At 37.0% G+C, this 25,349-nt stretch overlaps 3 protein-coding genes across 3 annotated transcripts in view; 1 reads left to right on the top strand and 2 right to left on the bottom strand.

Annotated features, from left to right (window-relative positions):
- Positions 1-3,546, top strand: part of tmbim1a (transmembrane BAX inhibitor motif containing 1a) — a 30,304-nt gene extending 26,758 nt beyond the window's left edge. The window contains exon 12 of the mRNA XM_007230861.4: positions 773-3,546. Within this exon, the coding sequence (XP_007230923.2) occupies positions 773-922 (150 nt within the window). The 3' untranslated portion in view covers positions 923-3,546. The remainder of the gene's footprint in view (positions 1-772) is intronic.
- Positions 3,547-4,079: 533 nt separating this feature from the next.
- si:ch73-71c20.5 (DUF4748 domain-containing protein) lies at positions 4,080-9,161 on the bottom strand. Its single transcript, XM_049479078.1, has 3 exons — positions 9,071-9,161; positions 6,381-6,657; positions 4,080-4,665 (listed from the first exon to the last, which is right to left on the bottom strand). Exons 1-3 carry the CDS (start codon positions 9,111-9,113, stop codon positions 4,506-4,508), a joined length of 480 nt encoding a protein of 159 aa, XP_049335035.1. The 5' UTR covers positions 9,114-9,161; the 3' UTR covers positions 4,080-4,505.
- A 682-nt stretch (positions 9,162-9,843) lies between these two features.
- On the bottom strand, positions 9,844-24,607 carry mcm6 (minichromosome maintenance complex component 6). Its single transcript, XM_007230865.4, has 17 exons — positions 24,423-24,607; positions 22,984-23,130; positions 22,671-22,781; positions 21,370-21,619; positions 19,061-19,226; positions 18,424-18,569; positions 18,183-18,333; positions 16,971-17,112; positions 16,368-16,509; positions 15,415-15,522; positions 15,152-15,307; positions 14,869-14,997; positions 14,432-14,593; positions 13,706-13,838; positions 12,878-13,081; positions 11,944-12,083; positions 9,844-10,397 (listed from the first exon to the last, which is right to left on the bottom strand). Exons 1-17 carry the CDS (start codon positions 24,518-24,520, stop codon positions 10,275-10,277), a joined length of 2,508 nt encoding a protein of 835 aa, XP_007230927.3. The 5' UTR covers positions 24,521-24,607; the 3' UTR covers positions 9,844-10,274.
- Positions 24,608-25,349: the final 742 nt, after the last annotated feature.

Here is a 25,349-nt window from a genome sequence, read left to right as displayed (position 1 = left end):
CGGTACCCAAAAATTTAACATATATTGATATTAATGATATATTGCCCAGCTCTAATATACATATATAAACATAAAGGATTCAGTTATAACATTAAGACAGGGGTGTCCAAACTTTTTTTGTTGGGGGCCAGAAGGAGAAATATATTTGAAGTCACGGGCCACAGACTCTGTAATAAAACAAATAATGAAATGTACCATTTTAGATAATACTTTTTTCCTGATTATTTCATTTACACACCATTTTACTTGACTAACTATCTTTATCTTTGACAGTGTTGTGTAAACTAAGATTTTTCAAATTGATGTTTAATTTCATGATGTCTCTTAATATAAAACTCCTTAATTACGGCAACTTTTAGACTCTTTGGCCCGTTTTTTTGAGCTAGAAATGCACACCCTCTCCGCTTTTAGACTCTTTTGCCCCATTTTTCTGTGCTAGAAATGCGCACCCTCTCCAACTCTTTGGCCCGTTTCTGACACCTAGCGTTCAATCTTTGAATCTCACATTGTAGAAACCTGCTTAACAGCGGGACAACTTTCAGTCTATTTCTAAAATACCTCGCGGGCCGCTCCAAAAAAGGAAACGGGCCGCAAATGGCCCGCGGGCCGTAGTTTGGACACCCCTGCATTAAGCCATTGATTGTACCATAATCTGTTAACAAATCCTGATATCCTTATGCATTTTTATTTATCAAAATGTTATACTGTATATCTGCTCTGTTGCCTGCTGATGTTCCACATCTGATAACAAACCACATCTTGTTCTGTTCAGTTTCTGGCCTACCACACCCAGCTTCTGATTGGGAACAGAAAGCACTCCATCAGTCCAGAGGAGTATGTGTTCGCTGCTCTCTCCATTTACGTTGATGTCATCCAGATATTCCTGTTCCTTCTGCAGATCATCGGAGCTTCTCAACGATAGGACATTCCTCAGGCTGGCCCACGTCTGTGTTCCTCTGCACTCGTATATATTTTCAATACGTGTATTAGCTAGTTCATTCTACGAACAAATGATGGTATATTAGTCAACATGTTGGGGGCCTGCTTCATCTTAAAAATGTTTTTTTTTTTTTAAATAGATATTTTACATCTTCAGCAATGTTGTACAAGGTTAATGCACAGCCAGATGTTTTCAGGCTTTCACCTAGAAATGAACTCCTTATGATGAGTATTGAATTTAGGATTTTTACTGTTTACCGTACGGTTACATATGCAAGTTACTGTATAACATTTATGTCTTTGCAACTGAATCTTTTAGTATAGTATATACACTATACGCTATATGGACAAAAATATCAGGACTCCTACTCATTAATTGTTTCTTCCATAATCAAGGGTATTAAAAAATGATTGCTTTTCTGATTATCCGACATTCTCCTCTCTGAAAATGAGTCTAAAACTGTTAGACCTTGTTTTGTTCTGAACAGGAATAAACGGACACCCTGAGAAACTAATCCTGTCCGGATAGGGCTTAACCCTAGTCCTCGACTAAACTTCTCTTTCAGTGGAATTCTCCATTAATCCCTTACAGGTAATCTGCCTCTTTCCACTGCTCAACAGATCATGTTTGCGGGACTTTATACTCCTCTAGCCGTCACCTGGCATTAGGCATTTTGCCAATAACAGCTTTGTGTTTTGTCCTTTTCTATTGGCAATACTTCTTTTATCTACAGGGACTCCACAGTCCCTTCAACTGAAGAAGGGGTGCCTAAAATCATTTGGACATATAGAGTATATGATTAGATTTCATGGTAGATTAAATATATAACGTACTATATTGTACTAGTTTTGTTACTGATACACAATTGAATGTCTAGGCTTGTTACTGAGAAGAATGTGTGCGTGTTTATATGCAATAATGATCAACATCATGTTCATATACTCTACAATAAATCAACAATCTAATTTTTGTGACAGGCCTTTCCATATGTGACCAATAGGCTGGTAAGTCCTTAAAGGAGAACTTCAGTGTAAAATTGATTTGGGTGTAGTAAATTGTGATAAAGAGTAATTACCTTTGTTGAATTGCACACCTTTGTTTTCCTGCAGCTTTCCAAGATCCAGGCATTTTATTCCGTTCGTCCAAACACCCTTTAGACTGGGTGATACAGGGCATATTCTGGCACCTGTAGATAAATCACTCTTTACAGTGTTATCCAGAACTCAAAGTAACTCCACACTTCATTGGTAGAATTTGGACATTAAACCAGGGCATTTAGAACTTTAATAGTGCACAAGAAAAAAACACTGTTTACAGCCTATAGCGTAAACTACATCTCTAAGTCATGATAAACATGTAATGTTGACGGAAATACATGCTGTATACATGAAGAAGACATGGCCGGGATGTGTGCTGTTCTCGGACTGCAGTTTCAGAAGGGAAAAGAAGACAGAATGGTTTGCGTTTGAGGCCTTCCAGGCTTCAACATTACGTGCTTGTGAGTCTACTGATCATGTCTTTACTTTAAGATGGCAGCATCCTGAGATGTAGGTCACGCTACAGGTTGCAAACAGTGGTTTTTAATAAACTTCTTGTGTATTTTTAAAGTTATTAATGCCTCATTTTAAATGTCAGGGTTTCTGGTGTGGAGCCATTTTGAGCCTGAATAACAGTGTAAACAGCTATTTATCTGCAGGAGCAAAAATATGCTAGGGTGTTTTTATAAGAGGAATAAAATAACTGGATCTCAGAAAGCTGCAGGAGAACTGAGGTGGACTATTCAACAAAGATCAGTACTCTTTATCATGTTTTACTACACCAAAATTCAATTTTACACCAGAGTTCTCCTTTAATAGAACACCTTCCCTGACCCCTACCTCAACTGCACCCCAGACTTTGAAACACCGCTCATATATATCTTGCCTAAAGAGGAACAGATGACTTCTGTTCAGATACGTCCTGCCTGATGATAGATTCTGTTTGGTTACAACAAACTGATAGTAGATCGGTACTCATACTCCTGTAGTTTGTGAATCTCTCAAACAGTGCCTTTCAAAAGTGACTAAGTAAATCAGTTTGGAATTAATCTAAAACTAGATTGAAGACGGCTGAGCTAAGAGATTTTTATATTATTTTGTTTTTTAAATATAATATATTTGAATTCAGTGCAGTTAATCCAGAATTATATGCATTTTAAAATAAATAAAAAAACCTATGTAAAAGTAATGTAAAAAATATTTTATGCCAATTGTGTTTTTGGAATGTTGGAATAATAAAAAATAACTGGCTGACACCAAGAAACCAAAGAAAAACACCCTCCAAAAATACACAATCCACCACCGCAGTGCACATGACTTTTCTATTGTAATGTTTTTTTTTTATTATTTTTATATTGTTTTATTACAGAAATCGGCTCATGTTCGGATGTGTTTGTGGATGACCCGTGTTGGCTGTTTTTTTTTAACAAGCTTCTACAATGCTTATCTTTATTAGGGCATCAATGATTATAGACATTTATAAAGTATATATATATATATATCAGATCTGTATATACACACACAATTCTTTCCTAAGGGTCATTTGTACATAAAGGGAAGTTGAAAACATCTGTGTGTTTTGTCTTTTCTTTTTCTTTTCAAAAATGTCTGAGAATTACAGAGTCCAATATAATTTTGTGCAACTTCTTTCACAATATCACTTTACACTTATGTATGAGCTATTTTTAGCTTTTGATGGATTAGCGAGTGTGTTTACATGCACTCAAATCTGTTTATAATCAGATCACTGCAGTTATGTGTTTACTCCAGTAGTCATTCACTTAGATCAGAGTAAGGTCTAATAATCTGAATAAGAAATCTTATAAGAGAGCTGGACATTTAACCAGAGTATTTTTGGATTTCTCAGTATGTGCAATCATGTAGTTATGAAAGTCAGAAATAACCAAGCAGTGTTAAAAACAGCACCCACAAGATGATGTGCAAACACCTTTTCGACCGTCACTGAAACTGAAGGATTTAAATAATCATCATCTAGCTGATGTTCATATTGCAGCCAATGTGTGGGAAACAAAAAAATTATATATATATATATATATATATATATATATATATATATATATATATATATATATATATATATATATATATATATATATATAGTGTGTGTGTGTGTGTGTGTGTGTGTGACCCAGACAGCAAGTCTTTGTGATGTATCAAGAGCCACGGTATCTATGGTAATGTCAGCATACCACCAAGAAGGACGAACCACATCCAACAGGATTAACTGTGGACGCAAGAGGAAGCTGTCTGAAGAGGATGTTCGGATGCTAACCCGGATTGTATCCAAAAAACATAAAACCACGGCTGATCAAATCACAGCAGAATTCAATGTGCACCTCAACTCTCCTGTTTCCACCAGAACTACAGTAATTAGTTTATGAAGTGCAAGTAAACACACTCTCTGCTAACGATGGTTAGAAACCCTACTAGTAAATTTGAGAAAGGCAATAAGTGCATCACAGGCATGAAATTCAACAATATGAAGTTATTAAAGTTCTCTAAATCAGTTACTCTATCCCCGCTGCTGATCTGTGGTGCTCACGCTCGTATCCTCTTTCGTTGGCTCTATTCATCCTCTGTCGAATCTTCAACTGCTTCAGTCTGTTCTTGTCTACCTGCTTCTTAGCCAGAATAAAGGTGATCACACCGGCAGGAAGACCAATGATCCTGGAGATGTAAAGAGAACACACTGATTTCAGATTTTCCCTTACACACAAATAAAAACACTTCCAAATACTATACTTAAACAAGATGCTAAAGCTATACTATCATCTAATGCTATACTGTGAAGGTAGATTTTTTTTTTAATGTACATTTATTTCACCTCATTTTCAACCCAGGTTTAAAACCTTCCCATAAAACTAGTAATGCCCCCAACACTAGAAGAATGAGGACGAGCTCATGTCTACTCCAATACATGTAGTGAAGTAGGACCCGCCTCTTTTCCAACTGTCACTGATGCAGCGTCACTGGGGATCTTGATGGAACAAGTAATTGGCACTTAATTAAGAACAAAAACAGCATTAATTTAACTGCTTAAACTACATATTGCTGGATGCATTTCAGTTTTTTTTTAAGAAATATCAGCATTAGATTGGCAAGAATAATTATATTGGTGGTGTTCATCACACATCAAAAAATATTATTCTAAATGCAGAGTAATAATAGAGTAGTGTAGTTTAGGTCTGGCAGACTAGATCCTTTTGTACTGTATTATAATATCTTAGCTTAAAGTTAGCAGGGACAGAGAGAGGGACTGCACTAATGAGAGTGAGTGATAAACAGCGCAAGCGAGCAAAAGACAGCAAGCGCGAATTTACAGGGGAGACCGTTTGAGCGCCTGAAAGATTTCTTCCAAGAGTTCTGTTTTAACCAAAGATAGAATCAATTATTGCCAATTACTTATCACTCAATAATTTAATTTATTAAAAAAAAAACAATTTGCAGGTAGATTTTTCCTCATGTCTTTAGAAGGTCTCCATTTTTTACACAGCAAAATTGACAAATCAAGCAGTACAAGTGTATCTCAAAAAATAGAATAACTGAAAAGTTACTTTATTTCAGTAATTCACTTAAAAATGTGATATTATACAGATGTATTACACACAGAGTGAGCTATTTTAAGTGTTTATTTCTTTTACTGTTGATGATTATGACTTACAGCCAATAAAAACAAAAAAAATCAGTGTCTCAAAAAATTTCAATATTAAATAAATCCTGCTGGAAAATGAAATCTGCATCTGCATAAAAGATGTCTGCAGAGGGAAGCATAAAGTGCTGTAAGATATTTCGAGAAAAACACAGTGGACCAACACCAGCAGATGACATGGCTCTCCAAACCATCACTGATCATCAATTCATTTTTTCATTTCATTTAGAAATCAAGGGACCAGGGTCTGGAGGAAGAGTGAAGAGACACATAGTCCAAGCTGCTGGTGTTATTGCAAGAAATAAATGATTAAAATACATCACTCTGTGTGTAATACATCTATATAATTAATGAGTTTCATATTTTTAACTGAATTACTAAAATAAAGTCACTTTTCAATGCAATTCTATTTCTAGTTTTTGTCCTTTCTATTTTTTTGAGAAAAAAAAAAGTTAAATAATCTTGAATTTAAATACCTTTTTGCATTTATTGATCAATTTGAATGGGATCTGTGAAAATATTACCATTAAATTATAATAAATACTGTTTCTAATAATGGAATGAAAGTTCTGCCCAGTATAGAAATGCATTCCAATCGATTTAAAACACATTATTTTGGGTGGATTGTCTTCAGTACATATGTTAACACTAATACTGATAATGATCACAGATGCATGGACTAGACTGAGCCTGTAATCAATCAAACATTAACCCAACAGCATGTGATCCATACCACGCGTATCCAATTATCATCATGGGGTTTTTGGCCTTCCTCTTTGGAATGTATTCTGGTCCGTACTCTTCCTCGAGCTCCTCTGTCTTTTCGGGATCACCTCGATCTTTAGGTTCTGTCGCTCTCTGAGGCTCAGCTGTAGCACCGCTGAGTAAAGGGGAGGAGCCACAGTGAAGAGGCCTGTAGTGTAACACACACTGCTGAGATCTGGGATGGGTCGGGTTCTGCACGAGTGGCGTCCGCATGCAGAACCTTCTGGCTGATAAGTAGCAAAGACCTGTCAAATAATTTACACACACCTGTTAGATCATGTAGCAATAATGAAAATACTGGTTACAGACTTGGACGTGCAAAAGGAAGACCACCCTTAACAAAAGATCTGTGTCCAAGGTTGAGAAAAAATAATGATCTTTTTCTCAGCAAGCTCTCAATGTACCAGACAACACAGCTAAATACATCACAGAGTGCTGGTTTCCTAGTAGTTCCCAAATCTAGAGAAGGTCAGCAGGAGGAAGAGCTCTCTCTTATAAAGCTCCGCAACTCTGGAATAACCTTCTTGAATATGTTTGGGACTCAGACACAGTCTCAATCTTTAAGTCTAGACTGAAAACATACTTGTTTAGTTTAGCTTTTGGTAATTAATGTTTTTCCCTTTAGATAAGGCTGCAGATACAGGGGTTCATAGGGACATAGGGAATTCTGGTAAACTAAGATGCTGGTGCTGTTGTTCGCCCACTGCACACGGTCACTCAGGTTTGTGGACGGTGGAGTGGGTGGATGCCAGTGTTTCAGGGAGCCTCCCTGTCTATGCTACCCTCTGGCTCTCTCCCTTTAGTTAGCCTGTCATATTTAGTTCTGCCGGAGTCATTAGCCACACTCTGATAAGGTTTTATATTTTCTTTTATTTGATTTAATTTGATCAAAGACCCTGGCCCACTTAGCAACATCATAAACAAGTCTCCAGTATAGTGCTTGTTTTCTAAAACATTAAATAATCTACAAAAATATAAATAATACACAAAAATATTTTTAAAATAAATAAAAATAACAAATGTGAAACTCTGCATTTGTAACTTGGTGATTCTAATTTAATGCTTGGTGATTCTAATGTAATGCTGATAGCAGCTACAACAGCAGCCGAGAACTCAATCTTGAAAAGATGGTTTGAACCTAATCTTTTTTTGAGTTGTTGATTCGTTTTTGGACATTCTAACTGAGCACACAACAGCTAGATTATATATAAGGCAACAACGATTAATTTTGGACTGATGTCTTGAACTATGTTAAGACTTTGTAAACGCATTTTATATTCTTCTATAGTTTGTCTTTAATGTTGTCCCATTGGAATGCAGAAAGGTTCGCGTTTATCTGTAATTCAAATAAACATACTGGACATTAGCAGGGATGTACAGTAACAAGTAGAACTACTTTACTACTGTATTTAACAAATAAAACCATGTATCTGTATCTATTGGTGTATTATTTTCTCTCCTACTTTTAAGTTTACTGCATATTTACCATGAGTTTAATACTTTTACTCTGATACATGTTCTATATGCTGCATTGTTACTTGCTACAATTATAAAAATGTTAGGAATCATTTCAAACCCACATTATTACTAAAGCCAGAGCGGTAGATGCTCTACACTGTCAAGCGATCAATCTGATCTTATAAGAATTAACTTCTACATCTCTCTGTGCACAGGTGTCCCAAGTCTCTCGAAAGTTGCGGGAGTCTACCGCATATCAATATCGCCTCCATGATGCCCACAAGTCAGATAAAATCTCCCTGAATCTAGAACGAGTGGCCCAAGAGTGAACACAAACGCACACTCAGGCAACACACTCTTTTTTTTTTTTACCCAATCGTGTGTGTGAAAGAGAGGAAAAGAAAGGAGCTCCCCTCGTGTGCATATTCATATTTTGTTCTTTACAAAGAGTCTGCCAATCAGTTTTTAGTGTGGGCGGACAGTGTTTTTTTTCCCCACCTGGACGGGATGCGTTCAGGAGCATCATGGCTCCCGTCAAAACTTGTTTCACCTCTGACTACTCTAAAGTATATCATTTTTGGTAAAAGTAAAAAACAAAGTCTTGCCCGCTGTGCAGTTTGAAATAGTGATTTTAGCATTGCCTATGGGGGATTGTGAGGTGAGTTTAAGTGCCATATATATATATATATATATGAAATTAATTTTTGCAACTTGGGCTGTCTGTGTACATTACATAAGAGCTGTTTTAACTTGTAATGTGACTCAGACTGTAGTTTACTAGTGTTAGACTGCACAGCGCTCAAAATGGAGATTATAACTGTTAGTTTAAGACTATAGGCTTAATCCCTGAGTGGGAATAAAATGCCCAGGTCCAGCTTTATAAATTTAACACAGGTCGTGGCCAAAACAACACAGTCTTCAGGAGAGAACTCACTCTAAAGTAAAGATTTTAATATTTCTAGTCATTTTTAAATGATCTAAATTGTCGAGTTTAACGCTGAACATGAATCTAAAGCCTCTCGGTCAGTTCGGTTAGGTAATCTAACGCTGGCCGCTGCGCGTGTAGCGGCTTAATCAGCTCTGAAGGGCCGCGGTATCAGAGTTTTAGCGTTATAGAAGTCATACAGCAGTTTCCCATATAAAGTATAGAACATTAAAGTTTATTAAAAAAGGGAAAAGCTCGTATCTCCTGTCCTTTACCTTCCACAGCCGACCTCAGCAGCCTCCTGCAGGGCGCCGCCATCTTTACTGCTGGTGACAGCGTGAGGGGGCGGTGCCACTTTACAGTCTTCCACAGGTTTAATACACCACCAGAGGGCGCTCCCGATAGAGTCCAGAAACAATGGGTTCCTGTGCAGCACATTCAGCCGAATAGGTGCCATTCATAAATGTGCATACAAAATACCTTTAAAATACATTATTATTACAAAAAAATGATTAAGCATAGTGTCTTGTACATTTACCTAATTGTAAAAGTAAAATATTATAACCAAGCATAAGTTTTTCTTTTCCTTTACACAAACATTTTTAGTAACAGTAGGGCTGTGTATTGCAATGCAATGTATAATGAATGTTACAGGGCTACAATTAGTAACAATGTATACTGTGATTCTGTAAACAAGGTTATATTTTTCCATTATTTAAATCTAATTTGTCATAGTATAAAACCCTATAATATTTAGATATTTTTTATTAAAATAAATGTCTTACTACTAGAAGGGGTTTAAACCAACACTAAATGAACCACTGTCTGACACCAATGTTTACATGAAATATAAAAAAATTACAAAATGATTTTGCTAATTTTGCAGAAACACAAAATTATATTAATAATCCCCAAAATAACACATTTTTTTTAAACAATGCCCTCTAAAATGTGCAGAAACTTTATTCAGCCCAGGGTAGCAACAACACATGATTTTAAAGCTGTTATTTTAAGGTAAAAATGCTTTGATAAGAAAAAGAAAAAAAAACAACAGACAGTTCTTTTTTAATTTTCATGATTCTTGTATTTCAAACGAAAGACAAAAAATCACTTCTTTGAGAGCTTTTGTTATTAACATGTTGATAAAAAAGAAAGGAAACATTACAAAAATGTCTGTAACATTCTAAAAACAGCAAAATCCTTAAAACATATTTACAAAATCAATAGTTAGGCACAGATCCTTAGTTTCAAGCGTGTGTTTTCCAAAAGCCCATACAGATGCCACTTAAACAGTGAGCGTCCAGCCAGCAGTTCAGCTCTAATGTGCACATCACATTTTATCTTACAACAATCAGAATCAGAAGAAGCGTCCCAAACAGGAAGCGTCCTGAACCAGATCCTCATTCACTACCTCTTAAGAACCGAGTAAAACAGGGTTGTTTTAACTTTAAACACCAATACAAACGACATGGCTCAGATTTAGTCCTCGAGCGTGTAGTTGGGATTGACCACCAGAGTAACGTCTTCTTCCTGGCTTTCAGTTCCACTGGACTCAGCAGAGCCCTTCAAACCGGTCTGGGACAATTCGATTAGAATATAGTCCTATAAATAATAAAGAAGACAATATGGAAAGTGTCAGTAACAGTGTGCCATATCGTACTATACACAGTAATATCATTATAATTAAAAAACAAGATCCGAAAAGAATAGTGCTGTCAGGCCATTAAAAAATAATCTATTTAAAATAAATTACATGCTCTGTGACGAATGAACCTAAATTAATTGCATTTTAAATTGTACAATCCAGATTCATTTTAGCAGAGGAGCAAAAGAATAAAAGAAAAACTGGCAGAGACATAAAATCCCTTTATTTTAAACGCATAACATACTGGACATCTTTAGGTTACAATTCTAACCTGAATGAAACAATTTATTAACAGTCCTTTCCACTTCAAATCTAATTCTCAAACACTGTAGGTGTCAAAACTAAATCAGGAAGCATATATTAAATAGCAACATTTACAGGGCTTAACATTTTAATTCTATATTTTACCAAATTGAAAAGCTCTGGAATATAATCAAGAGGAAGATGGATGATCACAAGCCATCAAACCAAGCTGAACTGCTTGAATTGTTGCACCAGGAGTGATTAGCATAAAGTTATCTAAAAGCAGTGTGTAAGACTGGTGGAGGAGAACAAGCTAAGATTCTAATTTTTTCCAGTATTGTATAAGACCAATGGTTTTCAGCCTGTGGGCTGCCAGTGGGCCTTAGAGGCACTGGGCCTTCACTTTTTTCTATTTTGCAATATAAATATTCTTAAAATATATAGATAGCTCAGCAAATGTAATTTAAGATGTGACAGATATTTAGTTAATTTAATGGCAAAACAACTTTTTTTTAGGTTGAGCTACTTGATTGGTTTCATTGATAAATGGTAAAACAACAAAAGACCCTGAAGCTGGACCATCTACAAGTGAAGCAGCCACTGTGTCTCTAACTGAGAAAACCAAGAAAAGCGAGAATAAATTTAAGAAAAAACTAAGAAAATACACCAGTGTGTCCCTAGCACTCGGCTTCAAGAGCACACAAACATAAAATTACAAAGTTAACAGAAAACAATATATTCCTGAGGGCCATGGAAAGTTTTGCAATGGGTTCAGTGGGCCATGAATGCAAAAGGTAAAGGAAACCCTGCAACAGACCATTAATAGACCAAAAAAAAATTATTTAAGCAATATATAGCTTTGGGTTTGTGCACTGCAGCGCATCCATGAATGTGTGTTACTTGGAGCACCTATTGAATTGGACTCTGACAATTGACTGTTGTCTAGGTTCATTTTAGTCAGTGGAGCTCCTGTGTTTTCGCCCATCAGTTTAGATTATTTCTTAAACTCCGACACTATTTTAATAGCATGGACGCAGGGCGTGACTGTGCAGAATGTACGATAAGGCCCTTTGTCTTGTTGCAATTGTATATTCTTTAAATTAATAAAATATTGCCAAGAACACTATTAATGTAAAAGTGCCCCGAAATACTGTGATTTTATTTTAGGTCACTATCGCCCACCTGTATTTGTCAGGATTTCCACACTTGTTTTAAACCATGTAATTCAGTATAAAAATAAACTGTAAAAGGTTTCCTTACGTAATGCACCAGCCTGTGGAGGACCTTCTCGATCATGGCCTTCTTACTGATGAGCTCCAACTCTGAATCAATTTCAGACTCAATCTCCTTTAGATACCAGTTCACCACCGCACTCTTCTTCAGGGCCTCCTCCTCTTCCTCTGTAGATACAAACGTTTATTAAGCGAGTGGAATTCTTATGTTTAATATACTTATTTTTGTGTGTGCTTGCTTGTGAATAACTTTGCAGCAGAACTGTAACAAAGAATCACTGGGAGAAAAAAAAATCACATTTCACAATTTAAAATTTCATTTAAATCTGCAGAATCAAGGATGTGGTCAGAATGTAATGTTTGATCGGTGTATGCAGAGTTTATACATGTTTTAACCATAAATTTCCAGAATTGTTTCAGGCCTTTTCCATGCCTTCTAGCCTGCTAGTTTTTATGACCATACAATTCTTAAAACATCACTGCAGACAAGGACAATAAAACAAAAAATCAACTAAAACTATAATTAAAATGTATTATAGTAGGTTTACCGTGAATTTGATAAAACGTTGTAACAGTTTTTAATAATAATAATTTACTCTGACTTGACATATTTGTTAGCTTCAATTAGATAAACAAACAGAACAATTTGAAGAGAAATTTTCATTACTTTTACAAAACGTTCTATGTATTTTTATTTTTTAAAGCTTATCCAGTCCTGGAAATTGCTTTTCCAGGTTTTTCATAAACGTAGAAACCCTGGTATGTTGTGGATGTTATATGTCGTCAGTGTCTTTATGCCACGAGTGATTAAATATGTATGTTTCTCATTGTGGACAATAAACTTATTCTATTCTTATTTCACTGTTTGTTTGTAATGTTAGCTGGTAGCTATGGAACATAAAATCTTTGTGTGTGTGTGTGTGTGTGTGTGTGAAAGAGTGTGTGTGTGTGTATGTTCTCACCTTCCTCAGCACGTCGCAGGTGCAGCACTACGAGGTTAGAGATGCGCTTGTACTCAGCAAAGGACAGGCGCATCGATGACTTGCCACTGTGGCTTTCTCCGTTGACACCGTGTGTGTGATCATGGCCGTTCGCGTGTCCGTTCACATGTCCTTTCACGTGTCCATTTACTTGCCCATCTGCTTGACCGTTGGGTACATCGTGACCTGTAGTGATAACAACAAATCACAAGACATGAAGTATGAGAAATAGAGAAGCTTGATTTCTATCACTGAATAATGGTGACGTTTAAAATTCTAGGCTGAAGCCGCTACATCATAGAGGGCTGTTCTATACAGAGCCTTTATATACTGCTGAGGAATATGAGAGGCTTAGAATGATTTGGAGGACCAAACCAAAGTAACCTTCACAGCCCATGTATAGTACAAGCAAGAAGAAACACAGCACAAATGGAGCCTCCTGAGTAGATGTAGTTTTAAAATGTTTTTTTGTAATGTAATAATTTATTTTCTATCCAATTTGGAAGAAAAACTTCATTTGAGCTTCCCCTCACATGAAGTAGTAATGCCCACAACACTACAAGGGGGATGAGGAAAAGTGCATGCCTCACTATGCAGCCTAGAGCCTCCAAAATGTTTCGCACCACAATGTCGTCATGTAACGTTCACATTTGACGTCACCATGAAGCTTCATTAGACTGTTTTCATAATTCTGACCAATAATAAAAAGGTCTTTAAAGAACAGTCCTACAGAGGACTGCAGATTAGGCTTTAGAACGCAGCAAGAGTTAGGAAGAAAAACAATGATGAATAAAGGAAGAAAGCGTGTACCATTCAACTGGTTGTCTTCATCTTCCTCCATAGCCTCTTGTTCCTCCTGGTCCAGGTTGATATCAGGCGTCTCCACCCGAATGATGGACTTGTTGAGGAGTCTGAAAGCCTCTTTGACATGCTTGGGCTGCACCTGAAAGAGACAGAGAACAAATGTTTAGGATTTTTTTTTATTTTTGCTGCTCTTTACAACATCCTTTTAATACCATTTAAAGCAGAATTATGTGAGAATTTGCGTTTCTTGCTCCTGAGCTCCCCCTACAGTCGGGAAAGGGAATTCTCACTTTGAGAAATAAAGGACAAGCTTTACACATGCACTTCACAAGCTGAGAGATACGGAACCAGCATCTGAAGTGAAATAAGCATGTGGAGTGAGGTGATTAGAGAAATAATACAGTATTATTACAGTATCTTATATAAGTATGACTTTGCATATGCAGTGTTATTTAATTATTGCGAGTATTGTCCTGCCTACTTTACCAAAGTTGCATATAGTGCAGTTTCAGGTATGCTGAGCTCACTACAGCAATGATAAATCTTGCAATCTCCCTTTTACAGGACAGTAGAGCATCTGTATGATTTAGAATCTGTTTTGTATTTAAAAGAGAAAAATGCTACAAACTGTTGCTTTAATGCAAAACGTAGACTCTAATCCTTAAACACATAAAACCAAGTTTTTTCTGATCAGACAAGTACTAAATAATGCTCACAGACAGTGATACACACCTCATCGCAGCAGTGCATCCTGGCCATACTTTCAGAGAGGCGTATCATGCTCTCCAACTGCCGCACTGTGATCCTCCATGCTGATTTAGTTACGCCAGAGCCGTCTCTCTGCCTCAGGCGCTTATACTGCTCCACTATGAAGTCCTCTGACTCCTTAGATATCTGTTACAACACACATAGATACATACAGTTAGCTTTAAAGAAATAACCAGAGTTAACTAACCTGTGCAGCACAATCGATCTGTTGTCAACAACCTGAGAGTAATCCAGCTGGGAAAAACAGCACCACCAGCTAACCAGAATATTTACTAACTAAAAGTAAAAGACATCAAAGTTTTTATTTTAATTATTTAACTGAATTTTAGTTTCAAACAAAACATAGTCAAATATCTAAATATTCGATGTATTGATTTTATTCAAGATGAAGCCTTTCTTACCTTCGGCTTGAACTGGCGAGCGAACAGCAGATACCGGCGAATCTCGTCCAGAGTGTACATTCGATCAATAGAGTTCTCAATCCTAGAGTGCAGGTCCACTATGCGCCTGGCTATGGCATAGTCAGTCACCTGTTTTGAAAGACATTTATTAACATCATGGCTTTAGGCTTGCATGTAATGCATAGATTCCCACGACCTTATATTTAACTTTACGTTTATTTTTAACACAAATATTTTTCCATGTAGGATGTACTCTACATGACCAACAAAAGAACCCACACACCTCATTACTGTCGTCCACCAGGATGAAGAAGAGGTCAAAACGTGACATGATGGGTGCTGTCAGGTTGACGTTCTGCTTGAGTGATTTGGAGCGGTCATAACGGCCACCGACAGGGTTCGCTGCAGCCAGGATGGAGGTGCGGGCGTTCAGTGTAGCCTGGAAAAATGACCAAATATTCACATTAATACAAAAATAAAACTGACATCAGACCTGCTGACATATTATAAAAGCTGTGAAATGTGATGTGCTGATGAAACTCTTACCTTTACTCCTGCTTTGGTGATGGAGATGGTCTGCTGCTCCATGGCTTCGTGGATGGCCACCTGATCTCTCGTTTCCATCTTATCAAATTCATCAATGCAACACACTCCCTGCAGATGAACACAACACACCACCGTTTACACCCAACCGGAAAACCTGAAGCATACTCAAATGTTATTTTCATAAAATACAGATTTTAAAATATACAGCTCTGGAAAAAAATAAGAGACTTCAGAAATTTTGCTATTTATAGGTTTATGCTCGAATAAAATGAATATAGCTGTTTTATTCTATAAACTACGGACAAAATTTCCCTTAAAATTCCAAATAAAAATATTGTCATATAAAATAATGCAAAGAAGGCAAGATTATATTCATACAGTTTTAAGAGTTCAGAAATGAATATTTGGTCGAATAACCCCACTTTTTAATCACAGTTTTCTTGCCTTCCCTTTTGTTCTCCTCCACCAGTCTTACACACTGCTTTTGGATAACTTTATGCCTTTACTCCTGGTGCAACAATTCAAGCAGTTCAGCTTGGTTTGATGGTTGTGATCATCCATCTTCCTTTTGATTATATTCCAGAGGTTTTCAATTTGGTAAAATCAAAGAAACTCATAATTTTGAAGTGGTCTCTTATTTTTTTCCAGACCTGTATATAATCGATGGAATGGATGAGCACAAGATGGTAGGGGTGTAAGAAAACATAAGTATCAAAGTATCACAATATTTTGTTTTGCAATACTGTATGACTTTTTAAAAACAGTATAGATTATAGTTTTTATGTGGAGATAGCAGACATTGGTTAATTTTTGTGTTGTGCTTAAACCCCGCCCACTAGAGAACAGTGATGTACTCCTCTGTTAAATAGCACTTTTCTCTCTGTGATTGTGTGTTTTTTATGCTATGAGATACTAATTAGATTTTATGCTTTATGGGCTCTGCCTTTACTCACATTGTCAGCCAGCATCAGAGCTCCAGCCTCAATGACAAACTCATGTGACTCCTCGTCTCTCACCACAGCGGCGGTGAGACCAGCCGCACTGGAAGCCTTTCCGCTGGTGTAGACGGCACGCGGGCTGAACTCTTCCACATGCCTGACCAGACAAAATTATACAAAATTAGAACACTACACAGAACAGTAATAATAATTCAGTTGTATTTAAGGAGGCTTATTTGTTAACATCATCGCTAAAAATATGATTATAAGACTAAGTCTTTAAAGAAAACACTAACAAAAATATATGACTATCTGAAACTATTCTACTTCTCAAATGTTATTGTTTCCCAATCCTAGCCTTGTAGGAATCAGTCCATGTTTTCCCAGCTACAAAAAACACTTTTAAACTAATGAATAGCATATTTGTCAGCTGATGGGTGTGGTTAAGCAGGATCAAAAAGCTGGAAAAGCAAATAAATGTGTGCTCCATTCAAAGGACTGCTCTGTAAATAAAACTGTTAACCAGTTCAAAGCTAGCCTTATTTGTAACCACTCGATTAGCATGAGTGAATCACTGTAAAAACACCTGCATATGTACAGGCTCAGTGTGAATCTTACTTAAGGAACTGGCTCTTGGCTGTGCTGGGGTCTCCCACGATGCAGACGTTGATGTCGCCTCTGAGAGACGTGCCCTCCATAGTGGTTTTAGGAACACCTCCAAACAGCATGAGCAGGATACCCCTCTTCACCTCGTCATTGCCTGTTCACAAACACATAACTTTTTAATACAAAATTACAGAGAGTACTAATACTCGTTCTGCATACATACTGTAATGAATATGAACAATTTTTCTAACAGTTTTTTTATTTCTCTTTGTTTTGTTTCAATACATTTATATTCGCATACTATTTTATTGCTGTGGATATGAGGCTTCCTTTGGATCAGGTAAATTAAGCAGTATACTTATTCTACACTCCCTGTACATTTTATCAGCTCCACTGAACCAAATTTGATGTGTTTTTTACACTGTTTTCTGTATTTAGTCTGCTCACTTTTGATTAGTTTAATACTGTGGTTTAGTGACTGAGCACACTTAATGCCACCTATGTTTTCTTAACACTGATTGATTTGTAGGATGTTGATGTTTTGGAGGTTTGTTGTACCGAATTTTCTATTGCTTAATGTGTGAAAAAGCCTGTTTCAGTTTGAAAGACCTGAAAACCTTGAAAGTACTTTATGAAGATAAATCCTTCCACAATGTCCACAACTTACTGACAACAGACAAAGTTGAGATGACATGACAGTGTCTCCGGTCAGTGGGAGTGCAGGGTTAGCCTAGGCTAACTAGCACACTGTATGGGCATTCTGAATAACATATACTGCACAGTCTCATTAATAATAAAATCTCTGACTAAGGCGCAAAGCTAGGCAAAGCAGGGCAGCTGGGTAAAAATTAAGCACCCTGATTGGCCAAAAGCACTTCACTTACTTACACTCTGTGGCTCAACGACAGAAACAATTTTAGTGAAAACCTAGTGACAACTGAAACTGGTGAAATGCAAGACTATTACTATTACTATTTGGATACTAGTAAATTCAGTAAATTCAGACTGAAAAAAATAATAGCTGCTCTGTGCATAAAGTATGCAAAGAACATAAGGATTACAGTTTGTAATTACAGAACAAAAATTTGCAAAAAAAAAAACTACAAAGACAGACAGTAAATATAAAAAACAGGTGGTGTTAATTTTATGGCTGATCATAATTAACTAAACAAAAATGGTTTGGTACAGTATAGCATAAGTGTGCAGTGTGTCTTCGTGTCTGACCGTGGATGGTGGGGAAAAGGCTGGTGCACAGGTTGTGGTAGAGGTTTTTGTCTTGGCTCATCTCAAACACCTTCTCCCATTCCTTCACAGTCATCTGGTTCTTGATGCTCTCAGCCGTCTGCTCCTCGTCACGGATCTCCTTCCCACCAAACTAAACAAGACACAACTCAGTTTAACTACAATTCCTAGAATTACGCTTCACAGCACTACATGCTGATTGGCTGTGGCGCTGAGACTTTACCCTGGGGTTGGTAGGAGCCACGTGGGAAGCCAGGAATGCCAGTTTGTATGTCAGCTCTCGAACTCCAAGCGCTTTGAGTCCACGAACCCCTTCGTTCTCGTAGCCCTGGGTTCCAGCTGTGCGAGAACTAGTCTCTGCTCGCACCCCTAAAAAACACACATGTAAATATTGGTTAATATTTCAACTTAGCACAATTACTTGTGTGTTAAAACAATAATAATAACTAAGCTATTAATGCTAATAATGTTACCATTATTAAACATGAATCTGACAGGGTATCAGCAGGCAGGGGGAAATTAAATTAATGACTTATTTATAACATGCAGAGAAAAAATTAGACCTGGCTTAAAAATATTTATGGAAGTGATTCCTGTCTCTTGCAAAATACTATACATAAAAAAAACACTAAAATATTTTTTTTCTGTATATGGCATTTTTAAGATATTTATGTTAAATATAAGATATTTCAAATTTAAAGCCTTAAAGACAACCAATCATAAAGACCATTTAATACTTAAAGTCTTTAATAGTCCCCAAACACACTGTGTAAACATTCATGCAACGTATATGTCTCTAAAATGTACAGTTCACTGATTAACCAGAATCTGAGCAATATAACTGAATAAGAAGTCATTACCAGAGGTTGCAAGCTGGGACACATCAGGCACGACGATGAGGCAGCCAATGAAGTCGCATTTGTCCCCGGCCTGAGCCGACTCTACCGCCTCCGCACGCAGGATGATCTCCATGCTCCGAGGGATGGAGCCCCGGGGCAACTCGGCCTGTGTCTCTTGGATACGCACCTGTTTTATTAGGGTAATACAATATTTTCATGTTTGGCACCATTAAATATGAGATTATGTATAAAGAAAAAGGAACAACATATAACTGAAAGTGAGCTGAAAATGAATAATGCTTCCATAAAGTAAAATATCTGTTATTAATGAAGACATTTTACAGAGCAGCTGTTAATATGTAATTTAAAGTTTTTGTTGTATTCAAATTTAATTAATATTAAAACTATGGGACAAAATGTACCATTTCAGTGAAAAATAAACATACAAAAAAAAAACTAAATAGCCATATAAATGATTTACATATTCATAGGCATCTTTTCTTAAATAAACCAACTAAATGTCATACATAAACAATTCTGTGATTAATCATAATTAAGATCATGATTCTTAAATGCTGGTAATTTTTTGAAGGGAGACAGTATAGTGTAGAGTGGTTTAAGCCTGGCAGACAAGATTTACACTAGACTTTTTTACTGTATTATAATATCTCAGGATAGTTTTGACGCTTCTTAAAGTTTTGTATTTGTAGCTGCATATACTGACAGTTTGGAGGAAAATAGAGAATAGATGAAAGTAGCAGGAGGCTCATAGTGTAGTAGTAGTGCTTATAGTAGTAGTGGCTCAGTCTAAGCTGATTTTGATGGTCAATTTGTTTGAAAAGCTGCTCATCAAAAACAAAGGTCAGACACCCTATACTAGTAAACTAGCTGGTTAACCAGTTCTTGTGCTTACTAGAACCAGAAAGTTTGATCATATTACACCTATTCTTTCATCCCTACACTGGCTACCTGTTAAATTTCGTATAGATTATAAAATACTCCTCCTGACGTATAAATCCCTCAATGGTCTGGCCCCGCATTATCTACAGGAACTCCTTACTCCTTACAATCCGCCGCGTTCACTCCGCTCCCAAGACGCTGGCCTGTTATTAGTCCCGCATATTAGAAAAAACTATACAGGAGGAAGAACGTTCTTTTATAAAGCTCCCCGACTTTGGAATAACCTCCCTATTAATATACGGGACTCAGACACACTCTCAATCTTTAAATCTAGACTCAAAACATTTCTGTTTGCTCAAGCTTTTGAGTAATGTCTCACTACAATTTTCTTCCTCTTACAGCTTATCCAGCAAATATAAACCCTGTCCTAATCATCTGCTTTCTCTTTCTCTCCCCATGTCCCGAGCTGCTGCTACCAGTGCCCATCCCACTCCAGCAGAGTTTTATAAAACCATTCTAACCCCTTTTTCTTCCCTCCCCTCTCTGTTCTCTCTCTCTATCTTTCTCACATGTGCTGAGATGCTCAGCCAGTCTGCCTGGATCTGTCCGTTTGTGGTTCCAGCTTTCAGGAATCAGCCCTGTCCTTCTACTCATCAGAGTTATTACACAACCCTTCTAACTCCTGCTTTTTGTTTCTCTTTCTTTCCTTTCTGTTTTCTCTATCTATCTCTTCTACATGTATGGAGATGCCCTGTTCCTGATGTTCCCAGCCTGGCTCTCCACTGCCCGCTGTGTTGTACTCCAGCTCTGCAGCCCTGCACTGATTAACATTAGCACACTCAGAATCTGTTTCTGTATTAGCCATAGCTCTATAATTTGTGCCCATCACATTTTTATATTCATAAATTAGTACCTGTTATATTATCCATAGTACAAATTAATTCTCTGTACTGTTTTGTTCTGTTATTTGTTTGTTGTTTGTTTGTACTGAGCGGGTCAACCCGAGTAGGATGGGATCCTCTGACAGAGTCTTGGTTCCTTCCAAGGTTTCTTCCTCTTAAAGGGAGTCTTTTCTTGCCACTGTGTCACCATAAAATTGGCATCTCTGTGGTGCTGCTCATAAGAGGCGTGGACCTGTTTTTCCTGTAAAGCGGCTTTGTGACAACCTTTGTTGTAAAAAGCGCTATATAAATAAAATAGAATTGAATTGAATTGAATTCTTGACCATGAGAGGATATGCTATGTTTGATTTTAGTCGTGCTGGTCGATTGTCTTGGTCTTGCTTATTATGTTGGTTGACCTGTTTGATCATACTGATTAATTTGGATCATCATACATGTACACCATCAGCTAACCATCAAACTTAAACAAAAGAATACACTACACTCTCCAGTGGACCTCAAACTAGACCTAATATCTTTCATTCTAACCTTCTGGAAGTCGATGAACTTGGACTTGTTGGTGTCGAGCAGAAAGCGTCTGCGGTTGTTGCAGACGGGGTTGCGGCAGATGCTCGGCTGGGTGTATTTAAACTGCTGCTCCACGTCCTTGATGGCGCTCTGGCAGTCCAGGCAGAGGAAGGTACCGCTCACCAGCTCCGGGTGAACAGGGTGAGTACGCACCACCTGACCACTAATACGCACCAACGAGCCGATACGCAGTGTGGTCAGCTCTCGGATCCTGGAGACAAAAACGGCAAGCAGAACATTAGAGACCGTCTACAATAGCAATAGCATCTGCATGGTTTTGACAATCATTGGCAATCTATATAATTTTATTCCACAAATGTGAGGTCCACAAACTTGCTGGAGTGTCAAATTTTATGTTTTGTTAGGGATGTACCATTTCATATCACACAAAATAACATTGTAAATATTTTTAAATTAATAAAAAAAACATTGTGATAATAGTATTTGTATTTGTTTCACTATTTATTGTAAAGCTTAAAGTTTTTTTTGTAGAATTGTTCATGCTTGCATTTACCATGCATGCAATAAATGTACTGCTCTTTGTTTTTTTGTGGATATAATTTATTATTATTTTACATTATTTTTATATTACATTATTTTTTGTTTATTTATTATGTATTATTTATGTATTGCTTAAGGTTTTGTTCACAGTACATTGACCATAGTTAAATTGACATTGCTGGTGTTAAATTATCAGTGTTGATTTAACACTGGCGAATGTATTGTGTACATTTTTTCCCCAACAGTTATTGTTATTTAGATTTTTTTTGTTGCAGTAGTAATGTCTTGAAATTATTTTTCAGTGTTTTTTCATATTGCCAAGAATATTGCAAAAATACCCTAAAATATTGCAATATTATTTTAGGGCTACATCACCCTCCCACTATGCCTTTTTGAGCCATGTACAACTGATGAACCCATGCGTCTGTCATCTTTCTCTAATCTGTTTTTGAAATTCTGTCTTTGTTCTAAACAACAGGCACTCAGGAAATCGCTCAGGACTTTAATTTCTAGTAGAATTCTGAAAGGACTATTAAATGCAACCTTCCAAATAAACTAAAACAAATAATCGGGTGCTGGAGCACAATGGAAAGGTTTGTGGGACTAAATTATTATATGTATTACATAGTGTTATTAAAGAATTACTCAGTATTTGTTAGTATGTACTTTAGCTTCTTACTCATTACATAGTATTATTATATATCATATAGTAATATTTATATATTATATTGTATTATTATGTATGTCTCTTTGCTTCTTACTTGTGCCTGGTTGGGAGATCCTGAATGGCCACATAGAACTCTTTGGAAGCAGGAACATTTCCACGATCCCTGGCAAAGTTGCGTACTGCCCGACACAGGTAGGGATATATTCTGGAAAACAGCACAATTTAGTTTAGTCACATCTTAAAAAAAACACATCAGTACTGATGGCCTTGCTGTTTCACATGTGGAAACAAGGGGGCAGTGTTTTGAAATGCTGCATTAGGCTTTTTGCCTGATGTGCATAAAAACCAACCAATAAACACAGTTGTTTACTTGGACTTTTGAGAGCCCAGTCTTCCCCTCGATTTACCTGTAGAACTCCTCTTGAATGGTTGTTGCCAGTTCCTGGTTAAAGCCCTCCACATCAGTGAAACTGACCAGCAGGGTGTTTCGCTCAGGCCGGATCAGCTCCTCTGCATCGCGCAGGTACTTCAGCTCTCCATCACTGTTGTGAAACCTTCACACATGTATCAAATATCCACGTTATAAACAAGTAATGAGCATTAATAAACTATATACAGTCAAAATACCCAGATAGCAAAAGGACAATGAGTCAGTGTTCAGTTTTCTATTGCTAATGCACTGAAACAGTGTCGATCTCTGACATCAGAATGTATTAATTGATTAAAAACTGATACCACATTATGGTTTTATATGTATTTATGGTTTGTATTAAACTTTACTTATATTAAATATGTAAATATTGTTCGTCTTTGCCATTCTGAAACCTCTGAATATTCATCAAATGTTATTATGAGCAATAATAAACTATTCACTCTTAAAATACATAGTTAAACAATACTCACCACCAATTCTCACTACATGCATTATTATCTAACTTAAACTATCTTACTATTAATAATGCACATAAATATTGTATAAAGATATTGTAAACTTAATTTAAACAAACTAACTAGTTAATTAACTAACTAGTTAGCTAGTTGTCCACATTATTTAATAAACTAGGTTAGCTAATGTTATACACTGTCAAAATAAAAGTCTACTGCAGCCCAACCTGGCTAGTTAACTAGGTCAGTAGTTAAAACCTTTAAATGAACGTTGATGTAATATCAGAATTTTAACATTAACCTGTTTATGTTAAATAAATGTTGTATTAAGCTTGTTTTTCCATCATCAACCTTAAAGGTATGTAATGCAACCTAAAAATGCACATTTATTCAAAGTTTTTGCTGACAGGTTTGGTGCAACTTCAGCACAGTTTAGTCGACGGATGCTGGATCCTTACAGTTAAGGAGGCTGTAAACTTTATTTAACTAGTTAGATAGTCCACATTCTTAGCGAACGTGTGGAACCTATGTTACAGTCAGAAGTAAAAGCTAATAAAGCTAAACCAAGATCAGCAGCTAATTAAACTAACCTAGCTAGTTAGCTAAGCTAGTTGCGTTAGTTAACCAACTGAACTGAACAAGCTTAGTTATCAAACTTGGCGTTAGTTAACCGAGCTTACCAGTTTCGCGCAGGCCTAGTCGACAGTGCAGAAATCTATAGCCGTAGTTATTTAACTTAAACTAGTTTAATACTAATAATAGCTAACTGATGCATGTAGTAGATAAAGCTGCTGTAAATAAAACAGAACTTGTTGGTTTTATACAGCTAAATAACCGAGTATTATACCAGAGTTAGCTGTTAAACGCTGGATAACTGCTGTAAGTAAGTTAAGTGCTGGTGTCTGTCTGACCCGCTTCCTCCCCAGTTACAGCTAACTCTCCACATTATAAATGAACTTACTCCTCCAGAAAGGCCTGGAACAGTTTCTGGCACTTCTCTGCCAGCTCATCCTTCACCAGCTGGCCGGCGGTCTCGGCTGTGGGTTCGGTGATGTCCATGTTTTACCGGGTTGTTGTAGCTACACCGTTATAACAGCTCCTCTCTCCTTCTTCCACACACACAAAGATCCACGAGCTCTGACGAAACTTTCGCGCCAAGACCTGGCCACGTGACTGTTTTCGCGCCACCAGCAACCAGTCAGCTGCTCGTATGCAGATACTGAGCCTCTGATTGGATGGCAGCGACGCGCTTCTGCGCTATGGCTAATGTGGGGGTTGTGGTGAAGATGTGTCGTCATGTTGAAAGGTCCACATGTTCAGATACACTGAAGAAAAAGAGAAAGTGCTCACATGTCCATAGGTAAAACAGGTTAAAAATACAAAATAAATACACAGCGAAGCGCAAAACACATACCAGACCGAATCTAAATCTACACACACACACACACACACACACACACACACACATCAGTGCACAGTTATTACTCACTGGAACACGTGTCTTCATAAGTGCAGCTTCTGTTTGTGAAATAGTGAAACTTATGCTCTTTATCAACATTCACCAGAACCACTGGTGGAGTCAACGAGTTCCTCGTGGTTGAAAAAGCGACTAGAATATAAAAGATACCTTTTGGCATTATAATGATCTTAAACTGGCATATATTACATGCATTTATGTTTTTTATGTTGTAACCACACATCCTCCAGAATTTACACACCCCGTATCATTTTATTTTTTGCCCCTGCCCTTCAAACAGCCACCACTGACCAGCACTATGTTTACACCACCTATTACAATATGCATTAAGGTACGTGGAGTGGGGTTTAAAATATTTACAGTGGAGCAAAAAAGTATTTAATCAGCGACTGATTATGCAAGTTCTCCTAC

This window comes from Astyanax mexicanus, chromosome 5 (assembly GCF_023375975.1).
Source record: "Astyanax mexicanus isolate ESR-SI-001 chromosome 5, AstMex3_surface, whole genome shotgun sequence".
Taxonomy (NCBI): Eukaryota; Metazoa; Chordata; class Actinopteri; order Characiformes; family Acestrorhamphidae; genus Astyanax; species Astyanax mexicanus.
Note: the sequence above shows the minus strand (reverse complement) of the source record. Positions and strands in the feature narration are given on the sequence as shown.